The sequence below is a fragment of the Macrotis lagotis genome, chromosome 1, assembly GCF_037893015.1.
Source record: "Macrotis lagotis isolate mMagLag1 chromosome 1, bilby.v1.9.chrom.fasta, whole genome shotgun sequence".
NCBI classification, from domain to species: domain Eukaryota; kingdom Metazoa; phylum Chordata; class Mammalia; order Peramelemorphia; family Peramelidae; genus Macrotis; species Macrotis lagotis.
The window spans coordinates 369,889,921-369,906,148 of NC_133658.1; the positions used below are offsets into that span (position 1 = coordinate 369,889,921).

The window sequence follows — 16,228 nt, forward strand, 5'->3', positions numbered from 1 at the left end:
CATCAAAGATTCCCCCCACCCCCCCATCCCTGCTTCCCTAACCCTTTCCCGTCTCCACACATTGGAAAACAGGCTTTCTGTCCATTCTCCTGAGCCTGCCCAGGCTATGGCCATATTTTCTCATTTAACGAGACCTTAGGAGATCCTTCCCTTTCTCTTGGTGTTGCTGGGATTGGGCCAGGGTTCTGGGAGAGTGACTTGTTTTTATTTCATTTTGTGTTTTTTCCCTAACAAATAGTAAGGAATGTTTTGAAAAATATTTTACATTGTAACAATCAACACCAAACATGCCTTTGTACAAGAGCTGGACTCATTTAGTAACAAATCAACGAGAATAACAATGGACCAAATTAAATATCGATTCAAACTCCTCAGGTGTGTTCATTTAGGCTTGTTCCTCCCTCTGTGGAATCCTGGGAGGACAGTGTTGTCAAGTATCTGGAGCATGGGTTTTGCCAAGCCCGTGTCTCCTCCCCCTCCCCCCTCCCTTCCCCTTTCTTTCCCCCACCGGTGAGCTTCTTTAATGGCCATCTGCCTTCACAGCCTTTGATTCGTGGCTTATAGGTCCTGCTGCAGAGAGCCAGGGGGCAATGGCCCTGGAGCTGGTCTGCTTGGCCACACTGTAGTGGCTTATGACAGTGTAGAACCGGCCCCTGGAGCTGGAATCCTGGGCTGAGTAATAGGCGTCCAGGGAAGTTGGGATGCAGCGCTTATGCTAGAGAGAGAGAGAGAGAGAGAGAGAGAGAGAGAGAGAGAGAGAGAGAGAGTGTAAACACACACATAACCAAAGTTGACTTCGCACCCACGACTGGGACCCACTTGTGCAGATCCATTTACCTTCATTAGATACAAATGGAGACAAGTCTATACCAATGCACCCAATTAATTGTCCAGATTATCTTGGACAGCCCCTTGGGCTGCCATTCCTTACCTTATAAACAAATCCATCTGGGCAGCTGTGGTCATAGGTGAAAGCCTTATAAACCACCAGAAACACAATGCAAGCGAGAAATGCCAGGGCCAGGCTGACGAGAATAGTGACCTAGGAGAGGAGTGAGCTATTAGTCTCCATGTCAGGAAGAGATACATCAAAGCAACAATTAAATTTAAGGTCTGCTGCCTCAGTGGATTGTTAAGAAGGCAGCAAAGCAGGACAAAGATTAGGACAGAAGTAAGGCCTGCCTTTTTATATCTTTATTCTACTGCTGACTTGCTGTGGGACCCAGGCAGAGCAATTCTCTTTGGACCTCAGGCTCCCCCTTTGCAAAATGAAGGGATTTAATGAGATAATCTTGAAAACTCCCTCCAGTTTGGACATCTGATGCTTCCTAACACTGTCATTTCTTGTTCTAAGTTCTACAGTCTGGTCATTCTATGGTATAAAGTTTGCGAGAAATGATTATTAATATGTTGGAAAGATATAGAGACTCCTTTTTTTTTTCCTAAATCCCTCATCAACTCTCCTGATCTTGGTCAGCTCCCAAATAATCTGGCAAGAAATTTAATCTAGGGTAGGAAAGCCCAGCGAGTTCTGTTCAGGCTTGGGTGAGGTATATATTTTTTGAATTGATAGTCTAAAGTTGTAAGTGGTCAGGTATAGAGATATTTTCCATATCCAAGAGATATTCAGGCCTTTATTTTAATATAACCCACCTCCAATCATGTTAACCAATTAGATTTGATTGCTGTTTGATGGATCACTTACTGTTTTGAAAGATATGTATATATATATATATATATATATATAAATTTTGAATCTGCCATGGTTATCTTTGATTTAAAAGAGATGGCCAAAAGATCATACCTTTTTATTAATAAGATGATTAAATTACCCAGAAACTATGTCTTTCAAACCTTTTTAAACATCACAATTACTAAGGTCCCTCTCAGCCCTGACATCCTGTGTTCAAGTTTTTGATAACCTTTTCAGATCTTATACTGAGTACAAGGTCATCACATTTAGAACATAGCCAAGTATGATATATTTCTCCAACTCTGTCTGACTCTTTGCCACTGCCTGTCATAGCCCTGCAGGTCTTGCCTTACTGCCAAAGAAGCTTCTATGCTTAAAAAATAACCCCTTTTAATTTGCCATCCCCTTAACACACCTCCATGGAGAAAGGAAAAACAATTGGTTAAGCAAAAACCAGGATTGTAAAAAGGATGAGTAATATGATCCTGATATAACCTAAGAACAGCCTTCCTTCCAACTCATTATAATGGAATAAAAAGTTTACTTTTATAAAGGTTACCAGGAGTTAGGAATCAGTAAGACCTAGGTCATTACAACATGGGAGAAGAGAAAGAGTATTAAAATGATAGTCGTGGCATCTTGAGATCCCATGGGATCCTTGAAAAGACTTCCTAGCATTTAGTGAAAATTCATTTGAAAAACAGGGGAATTAAGGTTCAGAGAAAGGAAGTGATTAATTCAGGGTTATAGGTAAGTGTCAAGTCCATAGAGAACTGTTTTAAGAGTACAAGGGAAACAATAGAGAAGATATGGAAAAACATTTTATACCATTCTTTGAGATGTTACAAACTTCACCATGTATTCTTGCCATTTTCAGTTGTGTCCAACCCTTTTATGACCCTAGTTGGCATTTTTTGGAAGAGATACTAGAATGGTTTACATTTCCTTCTACCTCATTTTATAGGGGGAAAAAATTGAGGCAAACAAGGCCACACAGATAATAAGTATCTGAAGGCAGATTTGAACTCAACAAAATTAGTCTTCCTGACTCCAGGCCAGGTACACTACCAACTGTGCCACCTATCTGCTCTTACCATAATATTCAATACTGATCAAAGAGAAGCTTCCAGAGAGATAGCTATAACTTTCATTTCTAAAGGCATTAAAGCTTAAAAATGATGTCTTCAAAATAATCCTGTGAGGTAGACAATACAGGTATTATTGTACTCATCTTACTAAAGTAAACTGAGGGGGAGAGAGATGAAATGACTTGCCTGCAATAACCTCAAGAAAGTGTGGGAGAAAAGAGGTATTAGACTGACTACCAAAGAGAAGGTCTACAGAGCTGTGGGGCTGACCTGGACAGCCTGTGAGACCTGGACAATGAATCACTTTCATTTAAACTGTCTTAGGAAGATTCTGAAGATCACCTGGCAGGAGAAGATCCCAGACACTGAGGTCCATTCTTGAGGTAAACTGCATTCCAACATTATTACAGAGATTGCAATTATGATAGGTTGATCAGGTTGTTAGGATGACAGAAGTATGCTTGCCAGAAAGACAATTTTATGGAGAGCTCACACAGGACAAGCACTCACAAAGGGGTCAGAAGAAGCAATACCAGGACACCCTGAAGGTCTCATTGAAGAACTTTAGAAGTGATTGTGCAGCAGGGGAGACACTGGCACAGAACCTCCCAGCATGGTGTGCCTTTATCAGTGAGGGGGCTGTGCTCTATGAGGAAGGCAGAATGGAAATAGCTCAAGGAAAACATGAGATAAATAAGTTTAGAGTACCTACCCCAAGTGTTCACATGGACTATTTGTGCCCAACCTGTGGTAAAGTATTCCAGGCTCATATTGGTCTGATCAGCCCCAGTCAAACACACTGTAATTTGTCTCAAATATAGCAATGCCATTTTGGTCTTCTTTAATGATGAAGGACAAGAACCAACCAACAAACTATTAAATCCAAAATTAAAGCTCAGTGCTCCCAGCTTCAAATCCAATATGTTTTACTAAACCAGGTTTTCTCTGACATATGTATGTGTACATGAAAGACAGACAGCTTGGAAGAAGCAAGTCCTTGAAGGTGACAAAAGAATTAGGGGAAAAAGAAAACATTGACTCAGAAAGTTTCCTTACTTGTAAAATGAGAGGACAAGTCACAGTAATATGACACAATATAATAACATTTATCAATGCTTACTAGGTATGTGCCAGGCATGGGAAGGTGCTAGGGAGAGGATGTTTTAATAAAAATATTTTATATAAAATCTCTAAATCCAGGGGCGGCTAGGTGGCACAGTGGATAAAGCACCGGCCTTGGAGACAGGAGTATCTGGGTTCAAATCCGGTCTCAGACATTTAGTAATTGCCTAGCTGTATGGCCTTGGGCAAGCCACTTAACCCCATTTGCCTTGCAAAAAAACCCCTAAAATCTCTAAATCCAGTGATCTATACAACATCTATAAATTAAGATTATTTAACCCCTATCCAGATAGGAGAAGGAACTTAATTATGAGTTTTTTAGGCAGTTATTGCAAGTTGTTGCTGAGGAAGATAGGAAGTATTGATGTTTCTTAAAGACCACTAGACTGCCTAAAGTGAGGCTTCAGGCCTGGTTCTGGCACTAAGTGTGACTTTGGGAAAGTCTCTTGTCCTCAGCTTCTTCTAAAAAATGAGAGGAATGGAATATATAATATTTAAGGAATGCAACTCTTACACTTGTAACACTGACAGTGTAGTACTACATTTGCAATCAGATTCCAATTGCTACCTTGCTAGTTATGTGGCCTTGGTGATCTCACAGCCTCAGTATCCTCTGTAAAATGGGGGAAGTACTGTATATAGTAGCCCCCTTGCAAGGTTATGCTGGGAGATTTAATGAGATAACATTTGTAATTTACTTTGTGCAATTTAAAGAAGACTCTGGAGAGTAAAATGAGACCTATATTCACTTGGGAAAATGATGTAAAAAAAAAGGTACTTCTGAAAAGTCTGTACTTCTAAACTTTGAGAGGAACTTATTACTGTCTAAATAACCTTAGGCAATATTTGCTCACACTGCCAAATGACAAGTCTGTATGCTTTTGATAAAGGACTGCTTTAATAAAAGAGTTAGCTCTTTGCCTATAAAAATAAAAAGTGGCTTTGTGTGTGTGTGTGTGTGTTTGTATACATTTCCTATGAAATCTGCTCATCTACAGCAACTCACAACCTTATTTGCTGCTTTCCCATTTCCAATCAGAGTCAGCAGTCAAGAATCTTGGATACCCTCATGCCACTTCTGTACCCTCTGTCCCTTTGTAAATTTAGTTTTTCATTCCAGAATTTATCCCTAATTATTATTATGGAAAATTTGCATAAATCAAATGATGTTTTTCTTTTTTTAAGCCTTCTGCTATTATTCTAGGGTGCTTAGCAATAATGACATTGTGACAGAAAAAAGTCTAGTGAAACTTTGCTCTGTACTTGCCCCAATCGATTTTTATGATTTCTTAGTGTTATCCTAGAGAGGTGCATTCCCTAACCATGGTAGTGATAGGTCTTTACAACTACTACTACCACTATTATTACTACTGCTACAGCTGTTGCTCCTGCTACTCCTACAATGATTATTACTACTACTATTATCATCACTACCACCACCACCACCACCACCTCTTCCCTTCCCCTGACCATGGTGCTGACATAGATTTGTTGTAAGGAAGACTCTGTAAACTTCAAAAAAAAAAAAAAAGAAATAAGCAGGAAGGGGAGATGCCATTTAATAGTTTTCCTAGGTACACTATCTGAAGAGGGTAAGGGGATAAACTTTTAAAAATTATCCCTTGGCAAAGTGCTTGACATATAGCAAACAATTAATAAATACTTATTGATTCAGTGAGTGATTAAACATAATATCATGGCACTCTTTATATGCTTAGCTGAAATTAAATGATAGTGTTAAGAGTTTGAAGAGTCTTTAAGATCATCTGGGTCAATACTCTCATTGTGTAGTTGAGGTAACTAAAATTCAGTAAGGTAAAGAGATTTGAGTTCAAAGTCACAAAAATTGTAACCAAATTAGGATTCAAACCTATAGCCTGTGAAGACTATTTATCTGGTGATTCAGATCTCCAACTAGAAAATAAGTTTTTTTTAATTATTAAGAGGATATTAAAAGGAAATAAAGAGGTAGTTTGAAATTGCATACATTACATGAATTTGGCTAGGATGTTTTGGCTATAGAGCAAGATTCCCCATTAGGAATATACTAAAGGAACACTGGCCAATTGGAATCTTGAGTTATGAGAAAATTACTATGTCAGAGTCTATATAAGGTCTCATAAGGAACTGTAACTTGTAAGTCAGTCAATTATTATTATTTTCTCATCAAACTGATGTATTAGAAAACACTCTGGTCTAGGAATCAAGAAATATAAAGTGAGCTGGTTTCAGCTCTGTCACTAGCTTGTGGTTTCACTTTGAGGAAATCACTTATAACTCTGAGTTTCAGTCACCCCATCTATAAAATTAGAGGTTTGGACTAGATGACTTTATTTATTTATTTTTTAATAGGTTTTTGCTAGGCAATGGGGTTAAATGGCTTGCCCAAGGCCACATGGCTAGGTAATTATTAAGTGTCTGAGGCAGGATTTGAACTCAGGTACTCCTGACTCCAGGGCCAGTGCTCTATCCATTACGCCACCTAGCCACCCCACTAGATGACTTCTAAGGTACTTGAAACTAGTAAGCTCCTTGGAATCAGAATATCCTAATATTATATCTCCTTATCACCTAGCACAGTGTTTTAGTTTTTTGTACAAACTAGGTAACCCTTAAAATATTGTTGTATCTTCTATGTCTAAAATTTCATGATTCTAAATCATCTGGTTATATACAGAGAAATAAATCAAAGTATTTGATCTGAAGGAACATTCAGTTCAGAGATAAGGTCATGGTATGAAATGGATCTGTTTAGACTCATTTGATTTTACTGCTTCCCTATCATTCACATAATCACAGTGCTATAAAGGATAAGACTGGTATAATTATGGAACCTGAGACCATAGGAATATAGTCTCCTTATGAGTCAATAGCACCCTTTGCTTTCATAACACTATGAAAGAAGCCTAGTTCCAAAATTGGAAAGGACCTTGGAAGTTATCTTATACAACTTACTCATTTCATATATCAGCCAACTATGACCTATCAAAACTAAGTGTCTTGCCTTTAGTCATTCAGATTGTGAGTGCAGAGAAATCATGATTCAAAATCATAGGATCCTATGATTTCCAAGCTCAGTGTCCTTTTAACTGTGCTTCCCTTCCCATGGAAGTGGTGAAGTCATTTATGGGACAGACAGAGAGTGACAGAATCCTAAAGGAAAGGGAAGTGGGAATAATAATCATCCCAACAATCAACATATTCATAGTATTTTGGTTTTAACAGAACACTTAACATACATTATTTCATGTGATCCTCATGAATAATAGCCTGTAAGACTGTTAACAGCCTATGTATAACCATAATTATCTCCAAATGATAGTTAAAGAAAATTAGACTCAAAGAGGTAGAAATAATTTATACAGGATATCCAGGAAAAACCAGAATCAGAAGTTTAACCCAGATACAATCCAGGGAGTTTTCGGACATATTCTGGAGGCCTAAAGTATGGGAAGGGAAACTGGAATAGACACTAAGTAACACTTGGTTTATTTTGTAAACATCCTCCTCTCTCCACTATAAGCACACCTATTATTTGACAAAAACTACAACTGGCTGTCAATATACAAAGAACATTAGCTTCTCTGTCTGTACTGATTTAGCTAGGTTTGTGGCAGAATGAACATAGGAGTAAATAAACCAATCTGCCAATATGGTAGAACAATCTGAATAATATTTCATTTGACATGGAAAGTAATTACCAATAATTCTTCTTGATCCTCTTCTTGTCTGCCCACCAACCCTCAAAAAAGTGAATAACTTGTTTTATAAATATCTAGTACAACTATATTCTCAAATCAGTGATCCCCACAGGTCTCTTTATTAGATTGGTTCAAACTCACACAAACCTTTCTTTTTCTTCCCCCATTTCCATTTCCATGGAAGTTCAACTTTGCAATGTGATGCAAAATAATTAACTCAATGACTTTTTTATAAATCTTTCATATCCAATATACTAGAGGTCTCACTTGGATGGTTTTCCTATTTCCTGAATATCTGTACAAAATGCAGGCTGACTGTCAGAGACCCCTCTCTTGTTACAGGGCTGGCCCATCTCTTGCTCTTTGATATCCTTTCTATCAGGCCTCATAGGTAAGCCATCAGGGTAACATGCTGTAGCTATTTATACCTGCTATACTTAACAACACCCTATTTGCAGTTGTACAGTTAGGATTTTCTTAACAGTTTTATTCTGTCCTTAGAAGTTTTAGAACATCAAGTCAAGAATATTAGCATTTGATGACCTTTGACAGATCACCAGATGATTATCATCTATGGCAATAAAAAAGATCAACTAACATTTTTTTTTAAACTTTACAAAATATTTTTTTTGTAACAAACCTGTGAAGCAGTATATAGTACAAGTACTATTATAATCTCTATTTTACAGATGAAGAAATTCAGGTACAAAGAGGTCAAGTGATTTGGCCATGGTCAACTCTGAAGACTTCAAGACCAAGATTTAAACTCAGGAATCCAGACTTCCAGTACAAAGATGTCTCCACTATGTTACGATACTAATATATAATTCTTTCTCCTGAGCTCATATGTCACAAATGTTGTTGAAATCCAGAAGGAATATTCAGAGGAGGAAAGGAAGAGAAAAGATTCACCCACATTCTTCCAATCCGTCAATGAAGATAGAGTGCTCTAGTTGTTCCAGAAAATATGATGCTTCATTAGCATTCAAATAGTAAAGAATCTCAATTCAGTAATACCCAATAAACTTCAACTTTCTTATGAATAACATGAACCTTGGAAATCTCAGAGCAATAAAAACACTCATGCAGGGCAAACAAAATTTGTGAGAAGCTGAAACATAGATGTATGACAAATATTAATCTTTTGAAAGTGGCAGCAAGATGCCAACTTATGGGAGGAAGAATTAACACTGCACATTCCCCAGCTAGGACCCTAAAGTCTACAGGGATAAAGAACTAGAATAAAACTTGATGGAAGATTAACCCCTGAAATCAAAAGGACTGAAATATCCTTTAGTAAACGTAATCTCTTTCCTTTCCCTTTCCCTAAGTAAACACCATTTACAGTCATACAATCCCAAATTGGCAAGGGATTTCAATGAGCATATAGGCAAACTATTACCAACAGGTCAAATAGTATCTATAAAATTCTGATAGGTGATCCAGATCTTCAAAGAAAGACCTCTAGCAAGACTAACTCACCACCCCAAGGGTCAATGCATTCTATTTCTTTGATCACTTTAATTGCTAAGTATTTACAGTATGTCAGAATATGCCATGTTATAACTTTTACTCATGACTGTTAAACCTAGACCCAGCAATTGAACTTTGTCTCTTCTCCTGGATCATGAAGACACCTAGCAAAAAGAAATCTAATCCCTCTTTCCCATCACAGCCCTGTAGAAAGTTAATATATGTGTGTGTATACATATATATGTATATATGTATGTATGCATGCATGCATGTATGTCTGTATATATCACTCTAAGTCTCCTTGTCTCCAGGCTAAATATCCCTAATACCTAAAAGTAATTCTTAAAATTATGGATTCTTTTCCCCTCCCCATTGCAGTTACATTCTTTTTGACATATTCCAGCTTGATTCTCTTCAGAAAGGTTTAAAATATTAATACATATACCTCCCCACATTATACTACATCAATTATGATAATGGTAGAAACTCTATTTATTATTGGTTATGTCAATATGAGCAAAACGGATAATTTAAGTAAATCAATGAGCCTCTATAGAATGGGACAACAATATTGGTACTATATATTTTAAAAGGTTGCTGTGGAAGACCGAATTATAAAACTTAAAACACCATATGAATGTGAGTTATCATCTTTATTAATAATAGAAAAGGATACAGTAACTTTCAGGTTGTATGAAATACAAGTGATCATCATTCTCATTACTGCTATTCAGCAAAGTTTATAGAAAACAGAATGTCAGAAATCGCCAAAGTTCAAAGTGTCAGAGATAACTCTTCTGGTCCCATCTAAGCCAGCTACAAAATCTGGAATAAATGACTCAAACATCCTTGGCCTCATTTTTCTTCCTTGTGGACATATGAAGTTTCACCAGATAATCATTATGACTCCTTCCAACTCTGTAGTTTGTGACCCTACCTAGCCACACATGTCTAAAAACCATTTATATTATCTTCTCACTGGCTTCAACTCCTCTGAATACTAAAATAAGAGACTTAATAATTGTTTATACAGAACATTTTGCATTTCTTTGCCAGAGTAATTTTCATTTTATAGTTCTCTTTCTTTGCTACATTGTGAATATTACTAAGATAGGTATGATCTGTGACTTAATTAGGAAGAAAGGAAATCAGCATTCATTAAGATTCTACTATGTGATAGGCACTGCTATTTGTAAATATCTCATTTGATCTTCACTATATCTATATCTACTCTGAGTACAATCAGGACTACTGCTATTGCTACTACTGCTATTAGGACTAGTACTAGTACTACTTTTAGTAATACAACTACTACTGTTGCTGCTGCTACTGATACTACAATAACTAGAACTACTATTGTTGCTGCAACACGTCCTAGTACTACTTCTAATACTACTACAACTGTTGCTACTGCCAGTACTAGTAGTAGTAGTACTACTACTGGGCATTACTGCTACTACTACAACTGCTGCTGCTGCTACTAGTAGTTCTAGTAATAGCACTACTCTACTACTGCTACTGCTATCAAAACTACCACCACCACCACCACCACCACCACCACCATTACTACTACTACTTCTTGTCCTCACTGCATCACTCCTTATCACAAGCTGCCATATTGTGGGCTACTATTTCTGGAAAGAACATTGACATTTATAACAGTTCAAGCTGCCAACAATCCCTGGGCACATATAAGACATCTTCACTCTCCTACCACCCCCAAATTGAAATAGTACTACATCTGAAGTCAGAGAACCTGAGCTTAAATCCCAACAGGACTATATAACTAGAAATATTTCTAATTTAGAGTAGGTAGGTGGCACAATGTATAAAGAGCTGGGCCTTATCACATAATTTGTTAGATGGAGTTAGAATCTGAACCTAAGTGTACTGATTCAGAGCTCTTTTTTCTATATCACAATACTTATAGCCTAAGAAGACCCTTTATCTTACTTCTAAATGGATGAGAGGGGATAGAGGGAAGGAGAAAAGCTGAAACTGAAAACAAAAATAAAATGAAATAATATTTTTTTAAAAATTAAGAGCCTGCAAGTCATAAGATTTTAAGGAAAGCCATTAATTTAGAACAGAGTTGGAAGGGACCTCAGGTTACTTAATCTAATTGACTTCCAAGTCTAATTGACTTTCTACAGCATTACTGACAAGTGTGGAGTCAAAGATGACTCTAAAGTTGCAAACGCATCACTTAGAAGGATGACAATGTCCTTGACAGAGATGGGGCCCTTCATTTTAAAGGAATAAATAATGAGCTCTATATTGACCATGTTATTTGACATGCCTACAGAGTATTTAAGTTCAAGAGCGAAGTTGGGTTAGATAGAAATCTGAGATTTGTCTAGAGATATTAATTAAATCCATGCTAGTGAGGTTACTAAAAGATAAGAGGAAAGAACCCAGGAAAATGCTTTGTGGTAACCCACCATTATGGGGCCAAGCTACAGACATATCAAACAAAAGAAATAGAGAAATGATGATGATAATGGTGGTGATGGTGATGAAATTAAGGACACATGCAAAAGTCTTTTAAAGAAAGGATTCAAATTTGAAAGGAGAAGAAGAATCTTTGGGTCAAAGAACAAATGATAGAAACAACCGACAAATTTATAAAGTTGTTCCTTCATAAAACAGCAATGAATAGTTAGCTGAAGATAGTCTGCCTCTCTCCCCACAAAATCCTCAACAACAACAGGGAATGAGAGTTAGAGAACAGGGAGACAGGATGAATTTGGTCAGGAGAAGGACCACCTCTTTGTCAGAGATCAGAGTCAAGGACAGAGTTGAGGATTGTGTTAAGAAGTTTATAGGTATGGCAAGAGAGAATAGAAAGATTATGGCAGTTGGTTTCTATTTTCTCAGTGAAATATGAGGTTAAGTCTTCAAAATGTCATATTAAGTCTTGAGTTACCAAGAGTCATGCCCAGCTCTCTGTCCTTCAGCCTTTGCATTGATGCCAAACCTGGAGGGCTCTCTCTCTCCTTGCCACCCCCTACCAGTCCCTCCTTCCCTCCCTGGCCTTTTTCAGGACTCAGCTTAAGTTCATGTTCTGAAGGAGGTCTTCTCTAGTTCATTCTCTTCTCACCCCAACTAGTATCTTTCTTTTAATAATGCTTTGCAAATACATTGTACAAATCCCATATGTACAGTTATCTGTATACTATATCACTAGAATGTGAGCTCATTTAGACAAGAACCCTGTTTTTGCCTTTCTTTGTATCCCAGGTACTTTTCATCATATCTGGTATATAGTAAGTACTTAATAGAAAGCTTGCCAATAGAAGTTATTTGCTTCCAGCTCATTAAACTAATAAGTCACTCTTCCTACTCTGGAAGTCAGTTTCCTCATCTGTAAAATGAGAGGGTTGAACTAATTTGTTTCTAAGATCATTCTAGTTCTAAATTTTGTTCTATGTCATGTTGTTAAATGTATGTGCATATGTGTGTGTGTTGCCTTCTTAACTAGATTATAGGTACCCCTAGGGAAGGGACTATGTCTTATGTTCCTTTTATATAGTTGCTAAAGTGACCAAAGAGCAACTTACAGTCTGGGTTGCAGAACAATTCAATTCAACCAACATTTATTAAGCATATACTAAGGGTAAGATATAATGTACTGGGGTAATGGGAATAAAAAGACCAGCCTCTCAAGGTGCTAACAATTTTAGAAGTGCAAATACAAATATGTATTTGTATATATACCCATATATACCTATATAAGTAACATATTCAAATAACTATGATACAAGGAAGAGTGAAAATAATATAAAGGAGAGGTACAACTAAGCAAAGTATTATGAAAACTTTGAGGAAAGATTGATTTCAACTTGGCAGAAGGAGGTTGGAAAAGAAGGAAGGAGCATGAGATATAGGCATATCAGGAAAGTTTTTATGAAGTCTTTGACATTTCAGTTAGTTCTTGTTGGAAGGGAGGAACACTTCCATAAAACAAGATGGAAGTGTGGGAAGGGGAAGGACAGAAGAGGGAGGGAAGAAGTCCATTTTAGGTACTGGGGGCAGCATGAGCAAAAGAATACAGAAAATGACAGATTATAAGAGTCTAGTTAGAACCAGGCTAGCTAGAACATAAAATATATATAAGTGCAATGTTAAAAAAAATTTAGAGGCTTAATGGAAATGTTAAATTCAACGAAAAGTTCCTAAGCTAGTAGAGTTGGAGAAACTTCAAGCTGAATTCTATTCCTAAGCACACTTAGAACTTTCCTGGTGCCCTCAAATTTGACTCTCAAGTAGCTACCATTGGAAAAATGGGGAATGAACAGATTTAAGGCAAAAGTTATCAGAATTTCTCTGGAATACAAGGAGCAGAAAAATACAAAGGGGAATCTCAGCTTTTAGAATTTTATCAGAGATTTATAGTCAAGATAATATACTTGAAATAACAGAACATTGGTTTAGCAAGACAAATCTGGTTAGATCATCTGCAATAAAAATGTTGTTTGCTACTCATTTCTTCTATCCAATAAATTCATGGTCTCATGGGTGCCAGCACTCCCTCTACTGATGCAATCACAGCCTTCTCATTCTTTTTGATTCTTGAACATGCTTTTTATCTCTCCAAAACCATAAAGGATCTACTCTGTGCAAGAATACCCTCCTTTGGGTCGTTTAAATATGTAAATATATAGTATAATATTCACATGTGTGAATGAATATTCATGTATGTTTTCTATCACATATTACATTTACATATGTACAATTGGAGCAAACTGCACTTTAAAAATGAAGAAGCTGAGGCTCAAAGAACTTTAAATGATACTTCCACTGTCAAACAGGTAATATGAATTAAAACCTGAATTTGAATTCAGTTCCTCTGACTAAAGCTTCAGCCTTCTTCCTATTCTGTTGCCTTATCTCACTACAGGACTTAGGTGGATAATTCTCTGTATATGACCAGTCATGTTATGCTAGATCATTCATGTGTTCTTAATCAGCTTATGCTAGTTTGATCCTATACTTTATATATCACTTGGGACATCTAAGTCCCATAAGTCATCATTGGTAACATGCTGCAATTTTTGTCAGCCAATTAATAAAACAGATCATCCTTCAGTCTGCAATAGGATTACTTTAGGAAGCTTCTGGCCAATGTGTGAGGTCACTTTGGCTCCAGTGTTGTCACATTTCCAATCCAAGATGATTTCATTAAAAAGATTTATGACTGACATTGAAAAATGTGAGTTTTATAAAACATACACTTCACACAACTTTTCTCAGTGTATAATTACCTATCAAGGCTGCATTTCATCTAGTCATAGAGAAACCCACGATTACGCATCTTAATGGTCCAAATAGATTATTTTAAAATTCAGGCAGAAAACTCCACCGCAGATTCTCTGCTTTTATCCAGCTTTTAATTAAAGTTATTTTATTCTGTCCACTGACAGAAATTCTTTTTCTGCATTTTAGATGAAATATAATCTTCACTAAAATTATTGTTGAATTTACACTACATCTTGGGAGTTCAATAAGTTATCACTCCAAAAGACAAGACAAAGAAGGGAGGTAATTGGATCCTTTTTCTGTAGTTCATTGTAGCAGAAAGTACATCCAATGTAGAGTCAGAAGACTTGTATTCAAATCTTTCCTCTGCTTCTTACTATTGATATCATTTTGGACAAATCAATTCCTATCTGGCTAGATATTGCCCCTCCCAATTCTAAATCCTAAAATTCTAGGTTACCTTTTTCAGAATGGAAACAATACCCCGCCTTGGGCAATTTTACCACAAAAGAACTCTCTTCACTGGCCTCTAACTGGCTGCAAATTGGCTATACTATTTGAGTATAGATTACAGGGTCAAAGATCTAGAGCAGAAAGGAATCTAAGTGATTAATTAGTCCAACCCCCTCATTTTACAGATTAGAAAAATGAAGGCCAGGGATTTAAATGCCCATTGACTTGCCCAAGTTCACACAAGTTTTAAGGAGCAGAGCTGGACTTTGAGATTTGGACCTCCAAACTCTCACTCTTGCACCATGTTGAGATATGGTACAACAGAAAGAGGAACAAGATTTGGAGCCCAAATCCTGTCTCTGTTAATTGCTACCAGAATTAGTGACTTTTAATGATTTCACTTTTCTGGGCCAAATTTTCCTCATCTGTTAAGTGGGGACGTGATTCTTTAGTACTGCCTGCCTCAGGTGATTATTAGCAAGAAAATGCTTTGGTAAGTCATGGAACACTGTAGAAATGTGAGCTCTCCTTATCATTTCATAGAATAAGAGAATCTTAGATCTAAAACAGAAAGGAACTAGGAAGATCAGATAGTTCAACCTCCTCATTTGAGAAAACTGAGTCCCAGGAAGGTTAAATGTCTTGTCACGGGGGTAGTAAGCAGCAGATCTGGAAAGTAAACTCAGGCAAAAATGCCAAATCCAGGCATATTTCAATGAACAAAAGTCATGTAAATCAACAAATATACAGTTATAGTTTCCTGGCAGCAGTTATTCATAAATGATAGGAGGAAAAAGTCGGTAGATACTTATTACTAAAAAGGGACATTTATATAGCACTGTCAAATTTACAAAGCTAAAGTTTAAGGCTTATTATAGCTTAATCTTGACTAAAACTTTTATAACACTGGTACATAAATATAGAAAAATCTGATTTGAGCCATATCTGAGTTACAGTTATGATTTATATCTACTTTTACAGATAAGGAAACTGATATTTAATAAAGGTTACTTGTTCACAGTCCCATTTATAATGTTATAAAAGCATAGTTTGAATCAAGGACTCCCCTGATTTCAAGGCTAACACAACTATGCCTTTTGGCTACTCCATACTCTGGTTTTACCAGTGTTAATTAAACAGATTATTGGAGAGCAGGACTAGAGTACAGAGAGGTTAAAATATCATAAGGTTATGCTACTTTAGGACTTATAGGATGCTTCCCTCATAATGCCCCTAGGTAGGAGGTAGTCCAATTTCTGTCTACATTATCATTCCAGTTTGTGCATGAGAAAACTGAAATTTCATGAAGTCAAGTATTTTGTCCAAAGGAAGTAACTAGCAGAAGTAGGATTGCAATTCAGGTTCTCTGATCTCAAATTCAGTGCTTATTCCCTGAAATCCCCACCCAATCTTAATGCTACATGAAGACAAAATCAGAT

General features: G+C 36.8%; 1 protein-coding gene across 2 annotated transcripts in view; it reads right to left on the reverse strand.

Moving 5' to 3' along the window:
- Nucleotides 1–510: 510 nt before the first annotated feature.
- Nucleotides 511–16,228, reverse strand: part of NSG2 (neuronal vesicle trafficking associated 2) — a 74,525-nt gene continuing 58,807 nt past the window's right edge. For both annotated transcript variants that reach the window (XM_074229625.1, XM_074229615.1), the window contains 2 exons: nucleotides 932–1,042; nucleotides 511–715 (listed from right to left, as the gene is read on the reverse strand). In XM_074229625.1, the coding sequence (XP_074085726.1) occupies nucleotides 521–715; nucleotides 932–1,042 (306 nt within the window). In that variant the 3' untranslated portion in view covers nucleotides 511–520. The remainder of the gene's footprint in view (nucleotides 716–931; nucleotides 1,043–16,228) is intronic.